Source organism: Drosophila mojavensis, unplaced genomic scaffold, assembly GCF_018153725.1.
Source record: "Drosophila mojavensis isolate 15081-1352.22 unplaced genomic scaffold, ASM1815372v1 contig_49, whole genome shotgun sequence".
Lineage (NCBI taxonomy): Eukaryota > Metazoa > Arthropoda > Insecta > Diptera > Drosophilidae > Drosophila > Drosophila mojavensis.
In genome coordinates this window covers 2,771,767-2,789,337 of record NW_025318872.1, presented here as the reverse complement: position 1 = coordinate 2,789,337, position 17,571 = coordinate 2,771,767, and the positions used below count along the sequence as shown (strand labels likewise).

Here is a 17,571-nt window from a genome sequence, read left to right as displayed (position 1 = left end):
GGTTACTTTCTGAATACCAATATTCAATCCCAGCTTGACGTGGCTGAATCGCACTTCGGTTAAATTATTGCCTTTCTTTTTGAGTTCTAGTAAAAAAGTAAAAATTATTTCACAATGATATTAAGTTTTATAAAACTTTACTTTGATACTTGTTGTATCCATGGCTTTCGATATTTAGTGAAAAGCGTGTTAATCCTGCTGGAAAGGTAGATACTGGTGCACGCACAATACTAGATGTGAAAACTAATGTATAATCTCCATAGGATATTTTGGCTTCTACTGCTGATTGTCTCAGTATATTTCTGTATTATCTCTTGCATATCCTCTGTGGAGCGCTTTCATACGAAAAGCACACACATTGGTTTGGAGCGGAACTCCTATTACTGGAACACCTCAATGCCGGGTCTCACAATGTAATTTATCTATATTTAGTAGATATATGTTTTTTGTTTAATTGCCTTTCTGCTACATTTAGCGGTAACGTAATTCAGTTTTACACAATAGATTTTTACATAACTATATTTTAGAACTAGCTTCAGATATAAATATTATATACATTCTAGATGCCCGATGCAGCGGTTGAATCAGTCGCTTTTTAATAATTATTGTCGGTGAGCTTGAATTGAATATTTATCAAAGATTGTTTAATAATTATTTGTAATCATATTGAAGCGCCAATAAGGTAAAGGGAACGGACAAAACGGAATTTTGGGATTTCCTAGAAAATTTAGCAAATTCCACGTATACAAATTTTGAGAATATACCGGATTACGATAGCATTGATCACACTCTAGATCAGCTGGGTATCAAGCCCAAGCATTATATGGAACTGATTTACAATCTGACTTTTGACGGCACCTATGAACCCATAGAAAAACTTCGCATCCGCTGTGTCGATGGCCAGCTACACCTGAAGACCCGACAGATCCTTACCGAGTTTGGCCTCTGTTATCTGTGCAGCTCATATTTGGGCGAGGAGTACAGCTCGCGCTATTTAATCTTTGGCGAGTATCCGGAATTCAATAAGTATTTAAATAAGCATCGATTCGTTCTAGTCAAGAAAGCAACATTCTTTGACAAGGATGTCGGCTTCAACCTAATGGGCTTCGATACAGACGCAATAGATGTAAGGATTCATGAAAAAAAATAACTGGACTATATATCAACAAGTTCTTTTTTCAGAGCTATATACATTCAGCGTTTGAGGTCATGAAGGTGGATAATAACTTTGGCTATTCACTAGAAGGAGCTGCCTACGAGCCAGAAGTTGAGGAAATAATTGCTGAGCCGAATTTCGAGACGTTAGTAAATGATTTTCCGATTTTCTATATAATTTACATATGTACGCATTTCATTTACCAGCGAAACGTCTATCAGTCAAAGGAAATGCCGTTTCTATCACGAGTCCAATCTCACGCATTATCCTTTTTATACCAAGAATATTTGCCAGCAAGAGTGTCGCATTAACTTGGCCTATAAGATATGCAAATGTATTCCTCATTTTTATCCCAATCGTAGTAAGTGAATCGAATTTCATGGATTTGTATATTTTGTGACTATTAAAACTCTGTTCTCATTTCTTAGTTGCCAAGCCGAAACCAGTTTGCACCTATAAAACACTGAAATCCTGTTTTCCCAGGCATGCCGGTCAGTAAAGTATATATATGTATCATTAGTACAACATCTATAGTTTAGTTCTAATTTGTATACAGGTTACTTTCTGAAATTTTACGAAGAAAATGGTAATCATGAGAAACCAACTGGCTGCTACTGCGAGCAAAACTGTATAGACGCTGTGATCAAGCTCAAAAGTGCGCTCGTACGTATCATAATTAATTATTACCTATTTATACCCAGAGCCCATTCAATGTGGGAAATCAGGGTATAATGGTATTGTTAAATATATGTAGCAGAAGGAGGCGTGGCAAACACTATAAAGTTATACGGTTAATGTTCTTGATCAAGGCGATGAGCTGATTCGATTTTGTCCTGTAAGTCTTTGTATTCGTAAGTCCGTATGCTTGAACGCATCGATCTCGGAAAATATAACAGCTAAAGACTTGATGTATTTTTTATAAATTCGAGCTTGTTTCCAAAAATCGATAACTACTCTCGTTTTTATACCCCATTGAAAATGGGAAATCAGGGTATAATGGTTTTGTGAAAAGTATGTAACAGGCAGAAGGAATCATCGCATAGCCCATAAAGTATATATATTCTTGATCAGGACGATGAGCTGAGTCGATATAGTCCTGTCCGTCCGTTCATCCGTCTCTATGAACGCCTAGATACTATATACGTATGAGGAATACAAAGATTTTGTAATTTACAATTTGTACCGCGCCCCCTTCGCCAACATTTTATAACAAAATTTTAAAGATAGTTTAAAGATAGTCCATCCAGAAGAGAAATTATTCAACTAATAAATTCTCATAATATTGCCCACACTGTAGTGCAGCCCAAGCGCTGTCGCTGCTAACTGCGCACGTGTGGATGCATGTGTATGTATGCATAAAAGATGTGCAGAATGAGTATAATAGCAGCTTGGAGGGTTCAGGGTATCTCCTAGTCGAGCAGTCTCAACTAGAGCCTTCTTACTTGTTAATATTTATTTACTTTACTATTTATTTAGGCCATGCGAGGCTCTAAACAGTTGCTTGGCAGTATGGGAAGTTCTGTCTCTATGAGCACCTGGCCAAGGAATCAATTCAAGAGACAAGTCATATTTTCCTTCACAGATTTGTTAGGTAGGTCTGACTGACTTACATATTTTAATATATAATATTATATATAAATTTGCAGTGTCAATAGGCGGTACTGCCGGTCTTTATCTTGGATTTAGTGTCCTGGGCTTGGTAGAATTTATATACTTTTTTACGCTGCGCTTAGTTTGGCAATTACTTGGGTATAAACTTTAAGTTTGTTTATTGCTTTGTAATATGCTAAATATTTTTCGCTTTTCAATCAATCTGAAAACCAAATAAAAATAGAAAAAAAAATATATTTTAACAAAGTAAAACAAGTTTAAACCAGTTACAAAGTACACAGAAAACTACACATTAAAACAAACAAATTAATTAATATGTAAGTAAAATTGATAACGGTAAACTAAGCATACTTACATGTACATATAAACAAAGCTTGCAAGCAGATAAGCGCATTGGCTACAAGTGATGTGCGATTTCCCTAGAGTTTTCACAAACACAGTGAGTCCCTCAGCGTGGTAAATTCATTCTTATAATGAGGATTATCATTATCAAATTGGCATTTCAGTGGCTCTAACAAAATATGTGGAGAAGGAGCTACTCGTCCGCTTTGAGCATATACTGGAGAATAAAGATGACACGCGCTGTTCGCAATACGTTCAATTTAATATTAAGGATGTACTGGGTGCATTGAATATTAGGAAACAACGCTGGATGGAAATGCGGGATTAGACGAACATCGGCACATGGAGTTTGTACCCGATCCCGAGTATGAGGCATACAACAATTATGGCAAACTTAATAAATCATCAATAGCATTTGCTATCAGCAGCGAAGTCAATGCTAGAAGCTCGGTACTCAAAGGAAAGGTGCTGAAGCAACCTAATAAGAGGCAGTGCCAACTCACGACATATTGCAATAGACCAAAAACGTGCGCAAGAACATGCTAAGTATCTCCCTTTGCCGGGTTCAGGAAGCTTCTCGTCAGCAGTCTCACCAAAAGCATTCTTAATTTTCGCTTGCTTTGACAATTGCCGTGATATAAACATAGAGCCTTGTTTATTGATTTAAAATATGTATATAAATATATGCATAATTAAACACAATAATGTAATGTATGTACATATGTAAGAATATACTCAAACATTCTAAATATCAAGTGGCGTCGCTGTTGCTATCAGCTGGAGAACAGCACTATTCATATAGCCTCGGATCATATACATAATATACTGTACATATTGTATATACGAACTACTTAATATTCCACTTAAGACTGCTTGTGCTCTAAATCCAAGTCCAAGTCCAAATGAATGATTACAACTTATTCCGCATTTCTACAATTCTTGCAATTTACCGTGTTGTCCAAAAGAGAAATCGCGAGAGAATAAATTAATATTGATAACAGCGAGCCCGACTGTTTGCATTTTCACATAAAATTACACGGAGAGAAAATATAGCAACAGAAGCACAATAAACACTTGCATATGCAGTAGAGTGTATTCTCCGAAAAGCATGAACTCTGTTAAGGTTTCCCATTTAAAATAAGATTTAGTCCACCCACGTCACAAATGTCACTCAGGTGTACTTACGTACATTTGTAGCTAACTCCTTTTTTTGAGCTGAGAGCATTTTGTGACGCCATTTCTGCTCGCTAGTTTGTGACAAACTACCCACGCAAGGGCAATAGTACAAACATTCTCCCAAGCTTAAATGCATCATTTTTGTGCTCTCCCATAACCATTGCATATGTGTGCGTGTATACTTTCATTGGAGACGAACGTAAGCGGCTCAGTGTTCTTTGCGTATTTGAGCACTCTCTTAGGCTCTCAGCGTCGGCTTGCAATCATAAGCAGCTCAGTTTGCTTTGTGTTGGCGTTGCGGTCGGTTGGACGTAACGCGATCGCTAAGCGCGAATATTGAAGAACCACTTCAATATACATATAATTATAATTGCATTTTCTTATCGGCTTAAATATACACCAAACTCTCATTCGTACGTTTCGTTATATTATCAAAATTAGTTAGCAATAGCTAATTGAATTGCAATGTTGCACAAATTCGGCGGTTGTCTTGCAATTATTTATTTAAGTAGCTTCATTGTGCATCATGTGGAGACCAGGAATATCAGAAGTGAGAAATCGGATGCAGCCGCACAGTGCGGCTATACGGTAAGTCTCTGCATTTACACTTACACACTATATGTATGTATGTAAGTATGCCTGCATGCAAGGGAATTTTCCTATTGTGCATTCTTCACAGATCATCACTGTCCATTTTTCATTAGCATTAGTGTTGAAGGGCGAATAGAAGATATGTACATAGATTGATAGAAATGCATACATACACACACGTATATACATGCATTCTATTCTGATCAAGAAATTTTTACATATACATATTTTAAATTTAGTATATTGTATATTATTCGGTTATAAAAAAAAAAAGTAATGAGGTAAAAAAAAAATGAAAAATACATTCATTTGATATATTCTTCAAAAGACCACAGTTAGTTTTTAATGATTTTCGAGGATGCATCAAAATCAGCTGATGATTGAAAAATAATCAATAATTAGAAATAACAGAAGGCCAGCCGTAATTCAAAGTTATTCATTTGAAACTTATTGTAAGACGTAAAATGATATTCACATATGACACACATATACTAAGTTAGACTGATGTTTTCCTTTTTAGTAGACCTTGCAAATATCTTAAGTTTGGAGTCCAAACAATATTTAAATTAACAATAAATATTTTAATCTAAATATTCCTTTCAAATTGCTTTTAAAAGTATTGGGTTTATCACTAAATTAAGTTGTATAACATCTAGAGCTCGGGCGCTGTATATTTATATAATATAATTCCTTATCGGTGCTGAAAGTCAAGCAGTACACACATATAAACACAAACCAATTAAGTCGTTTATTTTTCAAGACATACTTACGCACACATATATATTCTTTATATTACTCATACATACATATATGATTTATCAGTTTTCTAGTTGAAATTATTAATGGAACTGTTTACTTTTTTCAGAGCTGCCATCCAACGAAACCCAATATGCTGAATGTGCATATTGTCGCACACACCCACGACGATGTTGGATGGCTTAAAACTGTTGATCAATACTATTACGGAAGTGAAACACTGATTCAGAAGGCCGGAGTGCAGTATATTATCGATTCCGTGGTGGAATCCCTTTTGAAAGATCCAAACAGACGATTTATTTATGTTGAATCGGCGTTTTTCTTTAAATGGTGGAAGGAACAGACGAAAGAGCAGCAGGACAATGTGAAAATGCTAGTGAACGAGGGCAGACTGGAGTTTATAGGCGGAGCTTGGAGCATGAATGATGAGGCTACCACTCACTATCAAAGTGTAATCGATCAGTTTGCTTGGGGATTACGGTGTGGTCCATCTGTATAAATGTCATCGCTTGCCCACATAGCTAACTGAATTTGGTTTGTAGGCAATTAAATGATACGTTCGGTCAATGCGGACGACCACGTATTGGATGGCAAATTGATCCATTTGGACATTCCCGTGAAATGGCTTCGATTTTTGCACAGATGGGCTTTGATGGCATGTTCTTTGGTCGACTGGACTACCAGGATAAGGACGAGCGACTAATGACCCAAAAGGCCGAAATGATTTGGCATGGATCCGCAAACTTGGGCAAGCTAAAAAAAATTACTATTATTCTTTTCAAACTTGTATAAATTTAGTTGAAATATTTCATGTAATTCGTAGATGAGAAAGCGGATCTCTTCACTGGAGCCTTGTACAACAATTACCAAGCACCGGCGGGATTCTGCTTTGACATACTTTGCGCGGATCAACCCATCATTGACGGCAAGCACAGTCCCGACAATAATGTAAAGGAACGCGTAAGTTCGAGCCCCTTGATTTGGTCGATCATTGTACATATTGTCTGCCTTTATCATTTTATATGAAACTTGTCCCTGTGTTTTGTCCTCTCACTGAATCGCCCAATACTGCATCAGGTTGACACGTTTTTGGACTATGTCAAAGCTCAAAGCAATTATTATCGCACCAACAATATTATCATAACTATGGGCGGAGATTTTACCTATCAAGCAGCTCAAGTTTATTACAAAAATCTCGACAAATTAATACGGTAAAATTAAATATGTGTTGCATATTTTTGGCATAGTTTTGTTTGTTAACGAAAGCCCCTCATTTTGGTTGTTCATGGGTTTTACCTTATATGAAAATGTAATTGGAGTACATGCTCTCTGTGTATAGATCGATACGTTCTTTGAGTTTGTCACTAAGATGGCCAAAGGTTATCGCACGCCCAACTTGCTTATAACAATGGGTGAGGATTTCCATTACCAGAATGCTGATATGTGGTATAAAAATCTGGATAAACTTATTAAGTAAGTAATGAGGGGCTTTCCTTAACCTTGAAGCTTAATTGTACCCGTACAATTATAGTCACAAACTAAAACTTTTTTAAATACCCTGCAGGTACGCCAATGAGCGACAAGCAAATGGATCAAATATAAATTTGCTGTACTCCACGCCTTCATGTTATTTAAAGTCTCTGCATGATGCTGGCATTTCATGGCCAACAAAGAGCGATGATTTCTTTCCCTATGCATCCGATCCACATTCCTATTGGACGGGATACTTCACCTCACGTCCCACTCTGAAGCGTTTCGAACGTGATGGCAATCACTTCCTGCAGGCTTGCAAGCAGCTCAGCGCATTGGCTCCCAAGCGCTCGGCAGAGTTTGATCCGCATTTGAATTTCATGCGAGAGACCATGGGCATAATGCAGCACCATGATGCAGTCACAGGAACGGAGAAGCAAAAGGTTGCCCTCGACTATGCCAAGCGCATGAGTGTCGCTCTGCGTGCTTGCTCGACTAACATAAGATCTGTGTTGAATCAATTGTCTATTTCATCCGATCGTGTCAGCCCACAACCAACTAAATTTGAATTCAAAACTTGTACTCTCCTTAACATAAGCAGCTGTGCCACATCCGAGCTGAACGATCGATTTGCGCTGACGCTGTACAATCCACTGGCTCATTCGACCAATGAGTACGTGAGAGTACCTGTTACTGATTACAAGTATGTTGTAATCGATCCGACAGGTAAGATACAAATGTGAGCCTTACCAGCAAACATTCCTCATTTAATTCATATTATTTTTTAGGTAAAAGCCTGTCAACTCAAGTGGTACCTGTGCCAAAAGCTGTGACCAACCTTCAGCACAGAAACTCAAGCGCCCAATATGAACTTATTTTCTTGGCATCCAACCTGCCTGCTGTGGGATATAAGACCTATTATATCGAAAAATCTGATTCGATTCCTGTCAGTGGCAAACCTTCACCTTCGCCAAGGAAAAAATCTAGTTATACTGTTATCGGAAACAAAGTAATTAAACTTCTATGCTTTCTTGATGTTCTAATGCTAATATTTAGTTTTCTTATAGAACATTAAGCTAACATTCGATACCAATGGATTCCTCGTTTATGTCACAGCAGATGGAATGACGCGCCCGATATCCCAAGAGTTTTTGTACTACATAGCTGCAACTGGAAATAATGAAGAGTTCTTAAATCGCTCATCGGGTGCATATATATTCCGGCCTGACAAAAATCAAATACGTTTCGCCACAGATGAAGTCTCTATAGAGGTGTACAAGGGTCAACTAGTGCAAGAGGTGCATCAGCAGTTCAACAGTTGGATAAGCCAAGTGGTTCGCGTATATAAACAGAGCAATCATGCAGAGTTCGAGTGGTTAGTGGGTCCCATTCCCATCAAAGATAACATTGGAAAGGAAGTCATATCGCGCTTTACGTCTGACATTAAGTCTGATAGCATATTTTATACTGATTCAAATGGTGAGATATGGATGTCATATTCTATTCTATTATACTAGCTAATTTGTTTTTCATCAGGCCGCGAAATGTTAAAACGTCGGCGCAATCATCGTGAAACGTGGAACGTTAAAATTCACGAATCTGTTGCCGGCAATTACTATCCCGTGACAACGAAAATCGCCTTGGAGGATGACACGGCTCGTATGGCTATTCTGACAGACAGAGCTCAGGGTGGTAGCTCTTTGGAGGATGGTGTCTTGGAACTGATGGTACATCGTCGGTTGCTGCACGATGATGCATTCGGTGTGGGCGAGGCCCTGAACGAAACTGAATACGGCGAGGGATTGATTGCGCGAGGCAAACACCATTTCTTTGTGGGCAAATCCTTACAACGTCCCGAGGTTTCTCTAAAGGCAATCGAGCGTTTAGTGCAGCTGGAGACCTTGCTCCCCTCTTGGAAGTTTTTCAGCAATGTGTCCTATAGCTCAGATCAATGGCTGACAGCATTCACAAACACAGTGAGTCCTTCAGCGTGATAGATTAATTACTATAATGAGGATTATCACTATCATTATACAATTTCAGTACAATGGAATTTCAGCGGCTCTACCAAAATATGTGCACTTGCTTTCCTTGGAGCCTTGGCACGAGAAGGAACTACTCGTCCGCTTTGAGCATATACTGGAGAAGACAGATGACACGCGCCATCCGCAATACGTTCAATTTAATATTAAGGATGTACTGAGTGCATTTAATATTGAAAATATTCGAGAAACAACGCTGGATGGAAATGCGTGGTTAGACGAACATCGGCGCATGGAGTTTGTACCCGATCCCGAGGATGAGGCATACAACAATTATGGCACATTTAAGAAATCGTCAAAGGCTGTTCATTTGCTATCAGCAGAGAAGCCAATGCTAGAAACTCGGTACTCGAAGGAAACCCTTGAAGCTGGACAGCTAGGAGCTGAAAGCAACCGAATAAAACGCAGTGCCGACTCACGACATTTTACAATACACCGAAGGCGTCCGCAGGAAACCAGCTCGGATGATTTAAAAAAATCTATGCCGTCATCTGAACGTGAAAAGTATCTCATAGAGCTTAGCCCAATGGAGATACGCACTTTTATCGTGTATTTGGAAAAATAGAAATATAGAAAATTATCTAAAAAAGGAATAAATAATCAAAAGCAAATGAATATCATATAAGAAAGCAACAATAATAAATCAGTAGAGAAGGTTTTTCAACGAGCCTCTTCATTACAATTACTGAACAATTTAACAACGCTTGTTTCTTAAACCAAGTGTAATATGATCTTGGTCGCCAGAGGCCCAGCTTGGCAGTTCAGTTTCGTATTCCCAGCCAACTCCCTGAAATTGTATAGATACCATTTAATTTGAATTGAGTGGTTGTTTTGTAAAGCCTACTTTATATTTCCACGCATGCAGGTACATAACGAGGTCCTCTGGGTTTGGATCCCGATAGTTCATTGTACACTCGATGCAATGAGGATCTTTAGTTACTTTACTAGCATCAAAATGCATGTCGGCAGGTTCATGACTAGTTTGGGTCCATATTGTAACCTAAAATATAACATCACATATTTACAGCTGCAACAAATCACACAATTATTCTATAGCAATACCTTAGAGTCACGTGTTGATTTAATTAAAGTTTGATTATCGTCATTTGTATTCGGGGCAGTAACATCTTGATTTTTCGTAGAATAAGCTGCGATTTCCTTATCAATACCCAACCAATTTTCGGCATTGTGTATAGAAATTAAGTCGCTGATTAATTGATCGTCGGATTTTCCTCCAGTGTCTCCGCCACGACCCTTTAATGGGCCAAATACCTCATGATTATACAACGGATCGTTCACAATCGGATAGCCTGAAGAAACATTAGTTATTGATTATTATTAATTTAAAAAATGATGAATGCAATCATTCAGCTTACCCAAATATTGTAAATGCACTCTGATCTGATGCATTCGTCCAGTCAGCGGTTTGCACTGCACAATGCTGTAATCTCCAGCTTGGGCAATTCTCTTGAATGTTGTTTGACAATCCTTGCCCTTCTTTGAGACTTTACAGACTCCAATTTTATAGCTAACTACTTCGATAGGTTCATTACACTCGATAATACCACTAAAATTACAAATTCGGAGAATATATTTATATACAAACTTTTGTAAATGATATTTTCATAATCTTAAATATAACGATGATTATTTGAAGTCAATTCTCGATTCTCACGCACTTAATTCTCGCATTCTCGTAGCTTACATTCAATTCTGGTGACATTACAATAATTGAATAATGTTAATGTTAAATGAAAAATGTAGGCTAGCCTTCACGTCGATTCACATATTGCTTACTCTGGAAAGTGACCTTCCACACAGCAAACATATTCCTTTTGAACCTGTCGATTTCGTATCTGTTGCTCCATTTGACGCGCTTTTTCCGAATTGCGCCCAAATAAAAGTAAGCCGGAGGTTAACCGATCTAACCGATGTATGGTACGCAGATTCTTCAAATTGTACTCTTTGGCAAGTATAAATATCACCGTATTATGTCTGTAGCGACCACATGGATGTACCTAAATACATATATACATGTATATATAAATCTATGTTCATAAGTGTTTACTTACTGGTATAGAAGCAGGTTTGTTCACAACTAAAATGTCATCGTCTATATGCACTATGGAAATTGGCTGCGCAGTAACTGGCACTTCATGTCTGTGGTATTGATGGATGAAATTGAGTTTATTCTATATACAATATATATATATTCACCTGTGTACAGTGTTAGCTAGCAAATCATTGTGCTTTAGTCTGTAGTCAACTGGCACCTTCTCGTAGTTGACTGTCAGATTGCCAGCCTCGATGCTGCGCTTGTACTCCTCTGGAGGCTGGGCGCGGAATTCCCGCGAGAATACATCCAAAATTCCTTCGCCCACCCAGCGACCCTTTGTGAATGTGGTGAAGGTAAAAGAGTAGGGGTAAACCTTTCGCAAGCCTTCAAATAAGACTATGACTCAATCCATAATCCATAGAGGTACAATTTAAATCTTACCATTTTCAATGTAATAGGAAGTCTCATCATATCGCTCTTCACTGAAGCCGGGACGGGTCAGTTTCAGATCCTTTGTTTCCAATTTCGGCTTCTTTGGCTCTGTGGCCTCTGTTTCATCGGAAGCCTTTCGCTTTTCGAGCAGCTGCTCCAGTGAGGCCTCAGCAATTGTAGCGAGCTTGAACGGAAATGAATTATGGTTTATATATAACTAACGATTCTGTATTTAAAAGCGCAGCTAAAGGGGAAATGCAGGATCAAGGCGCTTGCATGACACACTAAGACGTTAGGCATGTGAGAGAGAAGCAAGAAATGGGAATAAAACTCTTTTAACGGCAGGAAAAGTAATAGAGGGTTGTAACAAACCCAAATTGTCATCATAAAACAGTGGTCTGCATTCGTATCTTAGAGGAAGGCGGACACAATCACGTTTGCCGTACCCAGGGGGGACGTTCCGCGGGCGCGGAGGACTCTGCAGGGGAAGCGAGTAAAACTGCATTCAAAACAAAGAAGAAGCTAGAATAATAAAACTCTTCGCCGTTGAGAACACCAATACTTGCGCACATTTGACATTCTCTATTTTAATGTCGAGACACATTCCTTATTTCAATAGCACTAACACAGGGAGCAGTGCACGTAGACGTGCATACATCAGACACAAACCCACATACATCACTGAGATTACATACACATTACATACCTACACACATACACACATAGCTACAGACATGCATGCATAGGTATTGTGGAAACTTTAAATGCAAGTGACACAATAGGCGCGCATAATGGAAGACAAAAACATTTAGAGCAATTTACTTTTAAGGAGCATAGCGATACCTACTTAAAAACAAGCCATAACAGAGAGACACAAATGCACGACTCACGGATACCCTGTTGGTTTTGCCTTAAATGCGTTTAAATTTCAATTGCGACACCTGCAAGTGCCCGACTAACTGATACTCTTTAGCCCAGCGGCTACATTTCATTTCAAAACCCAGTTAACGATACCCGTCGAGGGCACACAACTGGAAGTATCATGTCTGATGCCATAAACAACCAGCACCGTGATTCACAGGTGCACAGGGTATGAACAGGAGGCAACACTGATAATTGCGGAAGCGTCAGGTTGGCCAACTTGACAAGGAGGCGCTGCTCGTCAGAGCAAACAAGTAGGAAAAACGACACGAAGCGTCGAAAGCACCCTTCAACAAAATAGCAAAAAGGAAAAGCAAATGAGAAATAATTATACCAAATCCGCGGTTAAAATATGAAGGTAAAGCGAGAAACAGCTTAGACAACCAACCAACCAACTAGCAGGCCGGTCGAAGTACGGACAAACGAAGGTAAGCCAACTAAAATGTTTGCTGCGGTTAAGACAAAGCCAAGTGTACGGGGATTATTTAGTGGAGGTTAGCATAAGCCACATAATAAGCGGCCCTCGGCAGGGATAATGCTGTCCTGTGCCAGTGCGAAGCTACACGTGATTATTATTGATAGAAAGCGGTCTGGAATGTGCCAACCGCTTCAAAAGCCTCCCACGGCCATAAGTTATTCAGAACGGATTGATGGGCTTTGTGACCATTTTACAAATTTAAATCCGCGCTAGAATGCACATAAATATGCCAGTAGGAATACGGAATGTCAGTGAACAATGTGTGTATAGATGAATGGGCCGCCGCGATTGAGCTTTGAAGTACATCATACAAACATAGAGATGCATTGAAATAGCATTATAATAGAGACCATTACAAAAGGGCGCCGTTGTAATTAGTATTTCCTTCTCTCTACATTGACAATGACCCTCGAGCTGGCTCTGATGTTACTTGTCGCTTGTCTCTGAAGCTGTATGCATTTACTATGCTTAACCGTCCTACCCAGTTCCACTTCAAATAAAGTGAAGTATATCATGACATAGCGGCCTAATTATGAGCTTCTTCAAAACTTAAGTTAACTTGATGTAACTTTAAGGCTGACAAGTACGTGGACTTGACTGTATAATAACATATTTTTAAAAACTAGATTAATAAAATAATTGCATTCAGAAGTATCCGAATTCTTAAAGTCCCTGAATACTGTATTTTTCTATATCGGGACCATACATAAGAAAAAAAATACAAAAAAAAAAATCTTTATAAGGTATTTCCCCTACCATAACTATATAATAATATTCAGATTTTGCGATATGTGGATTTAAAAACAAAAAGTATTTCTTAGCGCAATTTACTTTATTATAATATATAATCTATAAAGTAAATAAAGTTAGATTTCGATCAAATGAATGGAAATGGAAGCATATATCAATTGATTGGCCTATCCCAAAAATTACCGAGTTTCCAATGTTAATAACTATAATTATAAAACCGAAAACTAACTAAAAGAAATAAAATAATTTGCGCTTACTTGGCTGCCGCAATCTTCACTCGCCTCGTAGGTCCACACACCATCGGTAGATTTGATCTCCTGAGACTTGATAGCAATAGGGGTAACAGATTCAGCGTCTGATTCAGCGCCTAATTCAGCTTCATTCGTAGAAGCAACGCCGGCAGTGTGTAAGTTGGCGCTAAACAGAAAAATGTTTTCCACATCCACAGAGGCATCGCCGTGCTGGGTTTGCACATGGCGCAGAGTCTTGGGCAATGTCATAATTTGCCAACACAAAAATGTGTTTTTTGATTTCTTAACTTTGTGTTGTGCGTTTAACAAGCGCCTCGAAATGAACAAATTAATGAACTGAAAACAAAAACAAAACCATCAACACGTGTGCGCTAGCAAAACGAATGCATGAACTGAAGTGATGTAAGGGTATTTATGAAACACTATGAATTGATCACTTGCCAGGCGAAATGTATTATCAGCGTAACGCAAATACTTCATGAAGTCCGTAAAATATAATTTTTCTCTTATAAAATGCACAACAAACGAGCGCGACCTAACTAGTTCGATTATTTTTGTTGCACGCGCCATTTGACTAATCGAACCAGCGCAATTTGGTTCATTTGTTCATTCAGTTCAATTTGAGCACTTTGTAAACAAACAATGTTTGTGGGGTATATCAATTCTGTAATTCGTTTAATTGTGATAACGACGAGGCTAACTAAAATAACTAAAATTAAATAAAGCATAAATACTTACAAATAATAAATATCTTTCTGAATAATAGAATTAACATATTAAAATATTTTGGAAAATTTAAAAACTTTATTAGACATATTTAATATGTTTATGTATTTAATTAGCTGCTCTGAGTATGCATGCAAATTTTGCGAAACACACCTTATTCTAGGCATATGAACGAACATATATCATTTTTTTATAATAAACATACATATTTCTATATATATATATATATATATATATATTTATATATTTATACATTTGTATATAGGCCCCCGCACACAATATTGTTTGTAAACACGCAGTAGAAAAGCTGGGTAGGTTTTAGAGTTTATATAGTTTTTTTTTTCGTTTGATGAGGAAGCGTGATGTCGTCATTTCTAGCTTTCTGTCCAGGCGAAAAGTCAATTTCCACTACATACATACATAAATCTAACACACAAACACACATACACTTGGAATAAAAAAATGTAATCGGTGAGTGCGCACACCTACAAAATATCGTGCTGATTTAATCACTTTCTTCGTCGGCAGCAGCAAATGCCAACTTTTACTCTCATATACACGCACACCCCCACACACACACACGCACGCATACCCCCACCCTTCTGGTTAGCCAAGACCAAGAGCCTTATGGCCAGTGGCCATTAAATGTTGCCCTAAATAAGGGGCAAGCCTTTTTTTTGGTCGCCTTAGCCTGAGTTGTGGGTTTACAGAAGGATGTTGTATGTAGTTTGTTTCGTGACCGAGTGCTTTTCAAGGAGAACGTTCTTTTAACACTAGGACAGAGAGAAAAAGAGACAGAGAGCCACCAAGAGAGCGAGAGGGGAACTGTTTTTTGGAGAGTGCAGGTGTGTTAAACTAGTCACGCAGTCGGACATGCAATGGTCGCGCTCCTAGTTAGGCTTTTTTACTCCATATATACACGATAGTTTTATATTTTCGGCCACAATCTAGGTGGACATATACCCCTCCTCTTGTTTCGATTACATCAGAGCATCGCGAAAATGAATATTCCAAAGTTATGAGCAAAAAAATGCCAAACGTGAATCGTTAAACGCAAAGCGTAAATCGTTTTCTTATAGTTAAAAACTGGAAAACTTGCTAAACCACAACAATGAATGGAGGTAAACAAGAAATGAGCTTTATGCGCACCTTTAACCTGTTTAATCAAAAGAAATTTTAACAAAGATTTCAATGTCAACCTTAACGAAGGTCAACCCACTCTGACCCTCCGACCAGTTCCGAAACGACAATAAAAATAATTGCAATATAATTACTATGCATGAATGTAGAGCAATATAACCCTAACTTGTATGCTGAACTGAGCCTCGCTATAGAAGCAAAAAATTAAATAAAACAAGCTAAGAAGTGAGCTAGACATGCACAGCTATTTGCTCGACAAACATCGATTTGGTAAAAAATATTATAATTGAATTAAAACAGTTAATTTGTTCATATTATTCACTTTGTACTAAGAAAATATTTGGATTTTACGATATATTCCATTTCGCAATCTGAAGTAAATATTTAATAAAAAACGATAATAATAAGTGAACAAAATTGTATATAATATATTTTATGAGAAATCATTCACGTATTAAAATATTACATATATGTAATACATAAAATAGTAAATATCATATATAAGATAAAATGAATTTGTTGAATAAATTTGTATTTTTTATGGTAAATAATCGGAATCTTTCAGTAAACATATGGCTTATATGTATATTTAACGGCAGTTTAATGATGTGAAGGATACGCACAAGAAAATATAAAAACTTAAAAAGAATTTGTAGTATGTTTTAAAATTAAAAGGCAATTCAATGAAGTTTCCATAATATGAGATATGTACCCATAAGGTAGATTGTTTTGTGAATGCTTTATGAGGTCAGCACCCTTTCACGTTTGGTCCCTTTCCAATGGGTTCCCAGTATAAATAGCTTTAGCATTAGCTTTAGCTTTAGAATATATTATAAACAATTTTATTATTTAATAAAACAACAAAAAATTGCAATACTATATTAAATATGTTCTATATAGCATTCATGCAAAGATCTTCCGTCACGGTAGAGCGACATTAAATGAGCATAGAAAATCCTAATTTATAGAAATATCTGTCTACCGCAAAGTATATTTATATAATATATCCACCATATACATTGTACATATCTATTTGTTTATGTAGTAAGAATTTTTAAACATCTCGTAGAATATCCCGCACGTAAATGACTTTGCCCTGTGCAACTAAATCAAGAGGAATTTATTTTTTTTTTTGGGCCCAAGCCAAAAAAAATTTTCTTTTGTCTCACGTAACAATATGAAAGTTTCATCAAAATTCAACATTGATATGTATGTGTCCCTCAAGCATATATACATAGTTATATACCTATATCTGTATGTATTTATAATGAGTCAATAGGTAGTCACATAACAGCACGTGTATCTGTTTTTTTTTCTTTTCTTTTTATTATTATTATATATTATCTTTTTTATATATATTATGTGTTAAAATATGTCAAGAAGATTCTTATTTATGTTATTTGGCTGGGAATTTATTTTAATGCATTCAAGTTGGGGAGGAATTCCGATTGAAGGAAACTCAATATAACTAACATCTTATTTTTTGGTAATTATTATTTTAATGTATCAAATTGGAATATGCTAAATTAATGGCTTAGAATAATTTTCGTCTGATGTTAATTTTTGTTATTTAAATGTTAATGTATACTATATAATATAGTGTATAATATATAATATATAATATATAATATATAATATATAATATATAATATATAATATATAATATATAATAT

The 17,571-nt window shown here is 37.0% G+C and overlaps 3 protein-coding genes across 5 annotated transcripts; 2 read left to right on the top strand and 1 right to left on the bottom strand.

Moving 5' to 3' along the window:
- Window positions 1-34: 34 nt before the first annotated feature.
- Window positions 35-3,950, top strand: LOC6577975 (sodium channel protein Nach). Its single transcript, XM_002003870.3, has 11 exons — window positions 35-206; window positions 264-413; window positions 564-611; window positions 673-1,126; window positions 1,183-1,301; window positions 1,363-1,517; window positions 1,585-1,647; window positions 1,713-1,819; window positions 2,633-2,747; window positions 2,803-3,206; window positions 3,274-3,950. The coding sequence occupies exons 1-10, from the start codon at window positions 115-117 to the stop codon at window positions 2,916-2,918; spliced, it is 1,419 nt and encodes a 472-aa protein (XP_002003906.1). The 5' UTR covers window positions 35-114; the 3' UTR covers window positions 2,919-3,206; window positions 3,274-3,950.
- A 609-nt stretch (window positions 3,951-4,559) lies between these two features.
- Window positions 4,560-9,837, top strand: LOC6577974 (lysosomal alpha-mannosidase). 2 transcript variants are annotated; one of them, XM_002003869.4, is made up of 10 exons: window positions 4,560-4,873; window positions 5,742-6,112; window positions 6,175-6,380; window positions 6,456-6,592; window positions 6,972-7,105; window positions 7,197-7,828; window positions 7,891-8,111; window positions 8,170-8,581; window positions 8,639-9,078; window positions 9,146-9,837. In XM_002003869.4, the coding sequence occupies exons 1-10, from the start codon at window positions 4,751-4,753 to the stop codon at window positions 9,707-9,709; spliced, it is 3,240 nt and encodes a 1,079-aa protein (XP_002003905.1). In that variant the 5' UTR covers window positions 4,560-4,750; the 3' UTR covers window positions 9,710-9,837. The 2 variants fall into 2 exon arrangements, with proteins under 2 accessions (XP_002003905.1, XP_015021411.1); XM_015165925.3 differs by lacking the exon at window positions 6,972-7,105 and adding an exon at window positions 6,710-6,843 and having other exon boundaries at window positions 4,561-4,873.
- On the bottom strand, window positions 9,784-14,601 carry LOC6577973 (RNA pseudouridylate synthase domain-containing protein 2). Of its 2 annotated transcripts, XM_015165924.3 has the most exons (10): window positions 14,474-14,601; window positions 14,039-14,368; window positions 11,642-11,816; window positions 11,362-11,584; window positions 11,217-11,304; window positions 10,942-11,162; window positions 10,521-10,711; window positions 10,207-10,454; window positions 9,989-10,144; window positions 9,784-9,931 (listed from the first exon to the last, which is right to left on the bottom strand). In XM_015165924.3, exons 1-10 carry the CDS (start codon window positions 14,510-14,512, stop codon window positions 9,839-9,841), a joined length of 1,764 nt encoding a protein of 587 aa, XP_015021410.1. In that variant the 5' UTR covers window positions 14,513-14,601; the 3' UTR covers window positions 9,784-9,838. The 2 variants fall into 2 exon arrangements, with proteins under 2 accessions (XP_015021410.1, XP_002003904.1); XM_002003868.4 differs by having other exon boundaries at window positions 14,039-14,601.
- Between the last annotated feature and the right edge of the window lie 2,970 nt (window positions 14,602-17,571).